The sequence below is a fragment of the Tupaia chinensis genome, unplaced genomic scaffold, assembly GCF_000334495.1.
Source record: "Tupaia chinensis unplaced genomic scaffold, TupChi_1.0 Scaffold000332_1, whole genome shotgun sequence".
Classification (NCBI taxonomy): domain Eukaryota; kingdom Metazoa; phylum Chordata; class Mammalia; order Scandentia; family Tupaiidae; genus Tupaia; species Tupaia belangeri.
The window spans coordinates 1,365,908-1,376,878 of NW_006159826.1; the positions used below are offsets into that span (position 1 = coordinate 1,365,908).

At 63.4% G+C, this 10,971-nt stretch overlaps 1 protein-coding gene across 1 annotated transcript in view; it reads left to right on the forward strand.

The window, feature by feature from the left end:
* HDAC4 (histone deacetylase 4) overlaps nucleotides 1-10,971 on the forward strand; it is a 318,469-nt gene that overhangs the window by 255,565 nt on the left and 51,933 nt on the right. Inside the window, exons 14-16 of the mRNA XM_027773229.1 lie at nucleotides 33-86; nucleotides 5,449-5,706; nucleotides 8,114-8,300. Coding sequence (XP_027629030.1) covers nucleotides 33-86; nucleotides 5,449-5,706; nucleotides 8,114-8,300 — 499 coding nt within the window. The remainder of the gene's footprint in view (nucleotides 1-32; nucleotides 87-5,448; nucleotides 5,707-8,113; nucleotides 8,301-10,971) is intronic.

Genomic DNA, 10,971 nt, shown 5'->3' on the forward strand with positions numbered 1-10,971 from the left:
CAGCCGCTACACATGGGCAAGGTGGGTCTGCGCCCGCCCGGCCCCCGGCTCCCGCATGCGGTCTGCAGCCGCTACACATGGGCAAGGTGGGTCTGCGGCCGCCCCTGGCCCAGGTCTCCCACGTGGGTCTGGGCCCGGCCCGGCCCTGAGCTCCTGGGGCGGCCGCTGCACACCAGCCAGGTGGGTCTGCCAGCCCGGCTCGCAGCCCTGGACCCCTAGGGCAGCCAGGTCAAGTGTGCTCTCGTCCGTTTTGGCCCCTTCTGACCCTGACAGGGCCAGGAGGAACCATTAGGCCCCACAGCAGAGCCCTGGGCTGGGGCTTGCGTTTGCAGGAGGGAGCGGTAAGAAAGGTTAATACTCAGGTCGTGGCATGGTTAAGGTACTAGACTCCCACGTGGTCAACCATGGTTCGAGTCCTGGACCTGATGGCTTCAAACTCAAGTCAGGCATGTGTGCATGCCCCGGATCCCGAGAGGAGAATGGAGAAGGAACCGTGGCATGGCCACCCCCCAGGGGATGATTTCTCACTTCCCGTCTCTGTCACTCTGGCGAGCGCGCACGCCCTACAGCAAAGGTCTCTTAAAAGAAGGAGGGTTGGGAAGGTGCTGTAACCAAGGGGACCCGGAAGTCTTACCCAGGACTGGCGTTCAGGGTCAGGCACCCGTCACGTTAGCGATGGTGAGCCTCGTGGGGACAGCCCACGCTCCGCAGGAGGCTGACGGCAGGATGCCAGCAGCTCCATGGGGGGGGCAGGCCGAGGCTGGATGAGTGCGGGGCCGCTATTCTGTACCACCTAAGGGGAGTGCGGGGCTGACGCACGCTGCCATGTGACGAGCCCCGAAACTTGTCATGAAAGCCCCAGTGTCTGACTTCATCCACAGGACCTGTCCGCAGACGCAGGGCGTGGGTGAGGGGCTGCCTGGGGCTGGACAGCCCCACCGGGTTCGGCACGCCTGTTTAAGGGTGAGGAAGGTGCTCTGAAACCCCATCGCGGTGGTGGTGGCACGACTGGAAATGAGCTGGGAACGGGGAGCTAGGCAAGTCCTCTCCGTGAAGCTGTCACACAACAGAAACGAGCAGTGGGACCGCTGCAGGGTGCTTTTGGTGACCTCCCCGGGAGCACGCAGGACGCCCTGCAGACCTGGAGAAGGGCCGCCGTGTTGGCTCATAGGCGTCATCTTCTCAGGGAGCCCGTTGCTGCCCTGACTTTGGGGATCCCGCTCATGGGTCCTCTGCCCATTCGCAGGGCCAGGCCCTCTGGCTTCCCAAAGGATGAAGCATGTGGAGGAAAGGCCAGGAGTCTCCCAGCTGCGTAGTGGGACCCATGGGGTCAGGTGCGCCTGGCCTCACGGGACGGGCCAGTCAGTGACTACGTGGTGGGACCCGTGGGGTCAGGTATGCCAGGCCTCATGGGATGGGATGGTCAGCAGCTGCGTGGTGGGACCCATGAGGTCAGGTGCACCAGGCCTCACGGGATGGGACGGTCAGAGGCTGCGTGGTGGGGTCAGGTGCGCCAGGCCTCACGGGACGGGCCGGTCAGCGGCTGCGTGGTGGGACCCATGAGGTCAGGTGCGCCAGGCCTCACAGGACAGGACGGTCAGCGGCTGCGTGGTGGGACCCGTGGGGTCAGGTGCACCAGGCCTCAGAGGACGGGCTGGTCAGCGTCAGGCCCCATGATATGACTTCATACGATTGTGCCATGGGCCTGGATGTGGCCTCGGCCTGCCATCCGGGTGTGTGTGAGTGCACACTGCAACGTCCACATGAGGGCCTCGCCAAACGATGACCCATTTCTCAGAACATACATGGGGACTTGAGAAAGTCTGTGGGAAAATGGAATAAAAGCGAGTTTGTCTGGTGCAGAAGAATTGAAGTCCATACGTAGCTGGACTAGTACACGTCCTCCGTGACCTTTGGAAGACCCCGTGTCTTTGTCAGTAAGTGACACCGTGTGACTGTAGGTCCCCATGCAGGTGCAGAGGCCCAGCTATGAGAAGGGAAGTCCCCACGCCCTCCACGGGGACAGTGCTGTGTCCAGCTGGCCCTGACCTGCGCCAGCAACCCCTCGCAGTGGCTAGCGGGGTCGGTTTCACGGACATCTTGGACTGCGACTGCCTCGGAGGATGTTCCTTGGGGGAGCGGCCAGCAGGCTCTGGAACCCGGCCTGTGTGTCTTTGTTGCAGGATGGGGACACACCACTGAGGAGGTCTGGCTCGGTGGCATCTTGTTCTGAGAGAGCAGCACCAGCCCAGGTCCCCCATCCCTGCAGGCCTCTGCTAGAGAGCCGTGAGGACTGGAGGGGGGGCGCCGAGCGAGTCCCAGTTCACAGGAAGACCGTGCTGGCCAGCCATGGCGGGACAGGAGCCCGCCAAGCATCTTCAAGGTGTCAGGAGCGCAGTCCGTCCTTTTCTCCTGTGCCAGCTTAGGGTGTTATTTTGTTACGTCGTTATCTGAGTGATGGGTAGGAGGTTTGAGGAAGACGGGCAATGCCCATTCAAGCGTGGTACACTCTTGAGTGATTCAGAAAGCACGTTTAATCGCTCTGGTCTGGCTGCGTGATTGACTTATAATTCAATGGCAGTTGATTGAAGTGTTGACGGTGTTTTGCTGGAAGGCTCAGAAGACGATCTCACCTAGTACTGCCTGACCCAACCCTCTGGGGTGATGGCCCTGAGGGCTGGCCGACTCGGGGGTCCCTCGGACCTGTGCTGTGTCGGTGCTTCACTCACTGTGTGCTCCCGCAGAGCCAGGCCCAGACCGTCCCTGTCACGTCACAGCCTCGCTTTCCAGCGTGAGAACTCGGGCTTGTCTGTCTTCAGGCGGGCTAACTGTGAGTCCCCGGTGGCTTTTAAATGCTGGCTTATTCACCAGTTTGGCTTTGGCCCTGAACTCCACGAGTTTTGGTCTGACCAAGTTGATAAAAGCGGAGCCCTGGTGCCCAGCAGCCTTCTGGTGGCAGAGCCGATCGGTCTGTCCGGTTCACTGCCGCCTTAGCACTGGTGTCTTCAGGCCGCATCGACCCGTCAGCATCACCTGCCAAAGCCACCTCATGGTGCCACCTCGCCCAGCCAGAGACAAGCTGAGCAGGGGCAGAGACAGAGAGGGAGCGAGGCCGTTAGTGGCTGTGGCCCACAGGGCGGACTGTGACAAGCTGGACCCTGGCGCCAAGTGCTGTAGCCTGCCCAGCATCACGGAGGCTGTGCTCCACAGTGACTGCCACTGCCGTGATGACATCCGGGTCTCCCTCGAGCCGCTGTGCCTCCAGACAGGAAGTGCTACCAGGTCCACCCAGGGCTTAGCGCTCCAGCACATTCCGGCCTCCGGGAGTCCTGGTGGTGGCAGATTCTCTGTCATGGAAGTCAGGAGGTCACATCTCTGCAGGTTACCACCCTTTCTGTCCCCACTGACCTTGCCGATCCTCCAGAGGTCACGTCCCTGCAGGCTCCTGTCCCCTCTGTCCCCCCTGACCTCGCCGATCCTCCGGAGGTCACGTCTCTGCAGGCCCCTGTCCCCTCTGCCCCCCCCTGACCTCGCCGATCCTCCGGAGGTCACGTCTCTGCAGGCCCCTGTCCCCTCTGCCCCCCCCTGACCTCGCCGATCCTCCGGAGGTCACGTCTCTGCAGGCCCCTGTCCCCTCTGCCCCCCCCTGACCTCGCCGATCCTCCGGAGGTCACGTCTCTGCAGGCCCCTGTCCCCTCTGCCCCCCCCTGACCTCGCCGATCCTCCGGAGGTCACGTCTCTGCAGGCCCCTGTCCCCTCTGCCCCCCCCTGACCTCGCCGATCCTCCGGAGGTCACGTCTCTGCAGGCCCCTGTCCCCTCTGTCCCCCCCCGACCCCGCCGATCCTCCGGAGGTCACATCCCTGCAGGCCCCTGTCCCCTCTGTCTCCCAGACCTCGCTGATCCTCCGGAGGTCATGTCCCTGCAGGCCCCTGTCCCCTCTGTCCCCCCCAACCTCACCAATCCTCTGGAGGTCACGTCCCTGCAGGCCCCTTTATCCTCCATCCTCACCCTGAGCCTTGGGAGCTCTCTGTGGCGTGGGCAGGAGCCCCCCTCCCCCAAGAACATGCCAGCCTATGGTGCTCGTGTCTGGAAAACCAAGTTTGCACCGAGGGCCCCTGCACACCTGTGCCCTGTCCCGGGACCTGTGGTCTAAGCCCACGGCCCTGGCCCAGTTGCCACGTCTTTGCTTCTTGAGCTGCCAGCCTGTTAGAAGTCCCTGCTCCCTGGAGGGCCGACCTTTCCTGACCCTCCTGGCTGCCACCACCTCCAGGCTCTCTGGGGCCGTGCTCCCCGGGACCTCAGTGACCTGTTCTGCGCCTCTGTGCAGAGCACACTCCAAGTCCTCCAATCAGCATTCTGTCGTTGGCCAGCCCCACAGCCTAGTGGTTAAGACAGCTAGATTCCACATGGCCAGCCCTGTGGTTCAAATCCCAGCCCCGGGCTTAAAGGTACACGCCAGGCATGTGTGTGTGAATGCCCAAAATCCTGGAAAAAGGGAGAAATGGAAAAGGGATTGTGGCATAACTGTCCCATGGGGCTGCTTCCCTCCCTCTCTGTCCCTCCTGGCGAGTGCACCCCCTTGACAGGTGACGATGGAAGACACCACTGCCAGGGGCTGGCTAGGCAGCTGATGTCCCATGGCCTGCCGCATGGTCCGCATCCCACACTCACTGGCACAGGAAACACGCCAGGCACATGTATGCCGGGGAGACGTGCATTTGGCCCCCTCTCTGTCTCTGGCGAGTGCACGGGGGCCCCGCACTCTCAGCAGTCCTGCCCTAGGCACTCAGCAGGCGGCTCCCCATGGCCTGTCAGACTGCGCCTGGCCCTGAGGACAGCTGAGACAGGAGCAGTGACGACCTCCTGGCCAAGGGTCCTGGAAGCCCGGGAGTGGGGTGCGCAGTGCAGAGGGCCACTGTGGCCAGGGAGGTGGGCATGCCCAGCCCCTCTGCTGGCAGGGACGGCAGGCCTCACTCCTTTCAGAGGAACATCTGCCTTAGGGCTCAGGAGAGGGCTGGTGGACTGTCATGACACCGCTCTCTCATGGGGGACTCTCCTCAGAGGTGTTCATCATGCCAGAGCTTTGGCTGTCCTCCGTGGGTAGTGGGTGGAGGGCAGTGCAGCGCTGGTCCTCACGCTTGGCCCGGGTGGCCTCGGTGCCCTGCTTGCCCCTGCCTGCCCAGGTGACACCGTCCACTCACTGCAGGCTTCTCAGTGCCTGGCACCCACCCATCTCCTGGCCTGGGACGGTCCCACAGGCACCCTGTCCTCAGCACCGCGGACAGCACTGTGTCCTCTACACACCTCCTCACAGTGTGGTGCGTGGAGGACACCGCCACCCTGGCACAGGACGCGGACGCACCGGGTCCTCTGCTGTCCATTCCAGAGGACAGAGTCTGGCCCCAGGCACCCTGGCTGCTGCTCTCACCTCTTTTTTTGCATTGCAGATGATCCCCAAGCCCGGTGAGCCGGCCCGGCAGCCTGAGAGCCACCCCGAGGAGACGGAGGAGGAGCTCCGTGAGCACCAGGCCCTGGTGGACGAGCCGTACTCCGACCGACTCCCAGGGCAGAAGGAGGCGCTGGTGCTGGCCGGCGTGCAGGTGAAGCAGGAGCCTGTGGAGAGCGACGAGGAAGAGGCGGAGCCCCCGCGGGAGGGCGAGCACGGCCAGCGGCAGCCCACCGAGCAGGAGCTGCTCTTCAGACAGGTGACTGCACGGCCGGGCACACAGGGCCACCGTGAGACCTGCAGGCCGCCACCTCTGTGTGATCGGGGCAGAGGGCCTCCGCTCCCACGTTCAGGCTGCCCAGCTTTTTGGTGGCCAGGTGGGAGAGAGATTGGTTCCTAGTTTACATGAACCTCACCGAGGGACAGGACATCGGCCCCTCTGGGAATGCATGTCCCTGATTTCTGGATCCCAAGGCCCCAGGGTGGTGGCTTCCTTCAGGTCGGTAGGCTGCAGAATAGTCCATGCAGAGGAACGCAGCCTCTTGGATTCACCATGCAAGATGGTGCGAAGGAAACCAATTTATGAATGATGAAAACAGTAGACGGGGGTCTGTCCAGAGCCAGGGCTAGGGAAGGAGGTGCTGGTGACCAGCCTTCCAGACCCAGCGCAGTGTGACATGGTGTCCAGAGCCAGTGAGGGTCCGGGCACTGACGCACGTGAGACTGGTGAAGAAGCTCAGCGAATGGTCGAATTTTCAGAGAAAAATAACAGCCAAGCCTACAGAAACACGTGGGTCTCTTGGGCAGTGAGGCAGAAGCCCCGTGTGGCATTGAAGGGCCCCTCCCTGAGGATCAGGAGACGAGGCAGGGGACACGGAGCAGGCAGTCTGGTAGTGTCCTCGAGCAGTGGGGCTGGATGCCTGGGCCTGCACCCGGGTCCAGGGCCGTTAGCTCATCCCCAGCTCCTTGACAGTCCAGGCACGTGGCCCGAAGCTCCTGGCAGACAGGGACGGGACTATCGTGGCCAGTCTGCCTTCCTCCGCCTGCAGCTCCGGGTCTGACTGGGCCCGGGAGCCCCGCACCTGCCCGCCCTAGGCAGCTCAGGCCCCAGCTCTGCTCCATCCAAGCAGCAGGCGTCACTATGACCTTCTGGTTTTCGAGGGTGGCCCATCTGGTTCCTGGGGCCACTGCCCAAGGGCCGCGGATACTCACGCTGCTTTTCCAAGTCTGAGAGAGGCAGCACTTCGTGACGGTGAGGAAAGGGGCCCTCCGGCCTCTCTGTGGCACAGGCATAGAACGCTGTGTCTGCCCTGCTTGCCAGGTGTGAGGCAGCGGCTCCCCTCCTTCCCGGGCCTGGGGGTGCTGGAGCATTTCCGAACCTCAGCACGTGGCTCTTCTGCTCGTAGGAGACGAAGGATTTGGTACGTGGCTTCCGGGGCTGGAGCCTCGTTCAAGAGGAAGCTCTCCGCACTTATCCGAGCCAGCACGAGACAGGGTTAGGGTCGCTTCTGTTACGTTTCCACTGGAGAAAAGCAAAGTTCTGGGTCGGGGAACCCGGAGGCATGCAGCAGCGTGCAGAAACGAGCAGCAGACGAGGTGGCCACATGGCCACTGCGTGTCAGAAAGCCAGTCACTAATCCCGGGGGCACCTGAAGCTCCTTCCAGGCCCAGTTCCCACTGTCCCTCTGGTCACAGGGCCAGGCCCAGCCGCTCACCCAGGAGCTGGGTATGAGGAGCCTCCAGAACCTTGGGGCTAGGAGGGCTTGCCAGGCGGGAGGGGCTGGCACGTCCCGTCCCGCAGCCTGTCCTGTAGCCATCCTGCTGCCCTCGCTCTGCTCGCTACACGAGGGGCTGGGGGCATCTCAGGGAGAGGCTGACTTGCCTCACTCCTGCAGTTCATTCCGCCTCCCGCCCGCCTCACGGTGCCCCAGGGTCCTGTCTGCGTCCCCAGCCCTCGGGGTGCCCCGGCCTCTGCTGAGTGACACCCCCACTCCACCTCCTCGAAGAAGTGCCCCTGCTGGCCTCAGCCACAAGCCCTGACTAGGACAGGTAGGCGGGCGAGGGGAACAGCGGGCAAACGAGGTTTCATCCCTCAGCTGTGACTCGCCCTCTCTCCTGAGCTCACTGTCCAGCCCACGTGACCCACCAGGACTGCAGGTGTGCGGCGTTGGCCTCTCTGCGTCCTGTATGGCCAGAGGGGGCTGCCAAGTCCCTGCAGGAGGCCACCCAGGGACCCAGGGGCTCCAGGCAGGGCGAGGCCCCCAGCCCTTAGCTGGTCCAGGCCGCTCCTCACAGCCTAGCCCCTCCTCAGGAAGCCCTCCTTGCCCACCCCACAGCTGGGCCAGGCTCTGCTTGACCCAACTGCACTTGTCACGAGCGACGGAGAAGCCCAGCATAGGGGCACCTTCGGCGCCACGCAGGACCATCTGTGCGGCTGTGTGCAGAGCGGCCCCGTGCCCGCCCAGTGTGCCCTGCCCTTACTCCTCAGAGCAGGGGCTCGGCAGGCTCCAGGCCAGGGCGGCCATGGGCGAGGGGCGGCGGCTCGGGCGGCACGCTCACCTCGAGGTTCCTCCCTCCGCAGCAAGCCCTCCTCCTGGAGCAGCAGCGCATCCACCAGCTGCGCCAATACCAGGCGCGCGCTCACCTCGAGGTCCCTCCCTCCGCAGCAAGCCCTCCTCCTGGAGCAGCAGCGCATCCACCAGCTGCGCAACTACCAGGCGTCCCTGGAGGCTGCCGGCATCCCCGTGTCCTTCGGCGGCCACAGGCCTCTGTCCCGAGCGCAGTCCTCCCCGGCCTCGGCCACCTTCCCTGTCACCGTCCAGGAGCCGCCCGCCAAGCCAAGGTTCACCACAGGTACGGCTACCTCGCGGCTGGTGCCTCCTCCGGGAGAGGCCGGTCCGCATCCCCAAAGGCCTGGTGGGCGGGTGGCGCTGCTACGGCCCCCTTGGCACCCCAGCCCACCTCGACTGTTCCCTGGGCGCCTGCCAGGGGCTCAGAAGCTTCTCACCTTTCCTGGAGGGTCACATGCCCCCACCCACGTGCTAGTGGGGCCAGTCAGGGCCTTCCCGTTCCTGCCCATGGTCAGTGGAGACGGTGAGGTCACTCCTCATCACTCGCCCACTCCTCGGCCTGAGCCGTACCAGTGGCATGGGCTTTGGGGCCCAGGCAGTCTGAGGGGTATGTTAGGGACTGGCAGCCGCCGAGGTCAGGGAGCTCTCAGTTCTGCTGCAATGTCACAGCTGACAGAGGGACGTGGCCAGGGGGACACCACGCAGGGCGGTCGCCTTCCCTCCAGGCAGCTTTCCAAGGTGCCTCACTTCTCCGCACCCTGCGGGTGTCATTCTGTAACAAGTCTTAGGGTGCAGCTCACGTTCCAAGCGAAGTACTGGAGTAGCCATCCGGGCAAGGGCGTGGCTCTCAGAAATCTGCGGGCACAGCCAGCAGGGGGCCCTGGCCCTCAGCCACTGCCTGAAATTATTGTCTCCAAAGAGCCAGCCCAGTCCAGGGAGGCCTGTCGCCAGCAGCTGCAGCCCCAGTGCCCATCCCACGCCCTGGCCACGGGCCGGGCAGGACGTGCTCCCAGCGGCCGGATCGTGGCTCCTCTCCATAGTCTGTCTTTACTGTGACTGGGCCTTCACTTTGTCAAGCAGTACACGCTCGTCAAAAAAGTCCACATGATGGAGGCTGCCGGGAGACAGCATTAGTCCTCACCCACCCCAGTGGTCACCTGTCACTGGGGTGTGCTTTCAGCCTTCCAGGTTGGTGTCCATGCACAGCATGGACAGACAGACAGAGTGTGTCCAACACCAGCAGGACCCTGTCGTATCTAGTGCCTCCTGTGGCTGCCAGGCCATTCTGGCCATTCCTCTGCGACCATGCACAGCTCGGCTGCCTGGCCCCGCTGGCTCACCATGCATCCGCCCTGCAGGCCCGCACAGCCTCCTGGGGTCAGGCTCATGTCCTTCTGCGAGACAGTAGTAGCAGAGACCCCCCTCGCGGGTTCCAGCCCATGCCAGGAAACACTGGTGCACATCATCTTGTAGAGACGCTGCCGGACAGGCGGTCCGTGCTTGTCGCATTGTTGCCGGGCACCCGGGTTTGTCCCTGGGGTGTAGGAGTCTGAACAGACGTGTGCTTCGTGACAGGCTCTTGAGCGCAGCGCCCTTGGACCACACACCACCAGGCAGGGCGGTCCTGGGAGCCTGCACTTGCCCTGCTCTTTTCCCCGGGAGCCCCCTCGCTCAGCACTGTTGTTTTCCTACACCTAGTGCAGGAGACTGACTCCTGTTAGCCAGACTCACAGGAGACTGAGCCCCAAATATAGCAAGAGCCAGACACCGGGCTGGTCTCTGAGCAGTGGGGTCACCCTGGATTCTGGCTCGCCTTGCCTGGGTAGTACAACTTCTCTCCCATCCACGAGGGACTCTTTCAGGGAGTCTCAGTGTGAGCACGGAGAGGCATGAGCCGCAGTCCATCTGATCCCAAAGCCCACACTCCATCCGGCCTGCCCTGCCTTCTCATCCTGGACAGGCATATGACACCTGTCATGCCCCATCAGCCCTCTGCCCTGGAGCCAGGCGTGTGAGGTACAGGCATGTAAGCACAGTGTCAGCAGGGCCGGCCCTTCCCTCGCTGGAGGAGGCCTGGCACATGAAGGGACCGCCACTCCTGCCCACCCCCGCCCCCCTCTGCAGCCATCTCAGGGCGGGCCAGGGACACTTCACGGCGTTCCGGGGACGCCCTGGCTGTGGTGGTGGCAGACACGGGTTCCGGCCAACCTGTCCTTTTGCCCAGAGCATCAGAAAGCCCCCGGGAGAGTGCCCATTGCTCAGGGCCTTCTGAACCTTCAAGGTTCACCTGTGTGTTCCTGTCAGACCCTCACGCTCTAGCCCTAACCCTAGTCCTTCCCTAACTTTCTGCACACACATACATTTTCTACAGGTAGGACGCAGGTCTACGTCTCTTTTGAACCTTGAGTACGTTGAACAAAGGTCCCTGTGACAATAGGACAGAGCATCCCCACCCCTGCGTGTACAGGACAGAGCCCCTGTGTACAGGACAGAGCCCCCTGTGTACAGGACAGAGGCCCCTCACGTGTACAGGACAGAGGCCCCTGTGTATAGGACAGAGCCCCGTGTACAGGACAGAGCCCCCCGTGTACAGGACAGAGGCCCCTCACATGTATAGGACAGAGGCCCCTTGCGTGTACAGGACAGAGGCCCCTGTGTACAGGGCAGAGGTCCCCCGTGTACAGGACAGAGGCCCCATGTACAGGACAGAGCCCCCCATGTACAGGGCAGAGACCTCCCTGTGTATAGGATAGAGTCCCCCGTGTACAGGACAGAGCCCCCCATGTACAGGACAGAGCCCCCCGTGTACAGGGCAGAGGCCCCCCTGTGTACAAGATAGAGGATCCCCGTGTATAGGACAGAGGTCCCCATGTACAGAACAGAGCCCCCCTTCCCCCCTGTGTACAGGACAGAGCCCCCCTTCCCCCCTGTGTACAGGACAGAGCCCCCCTTCC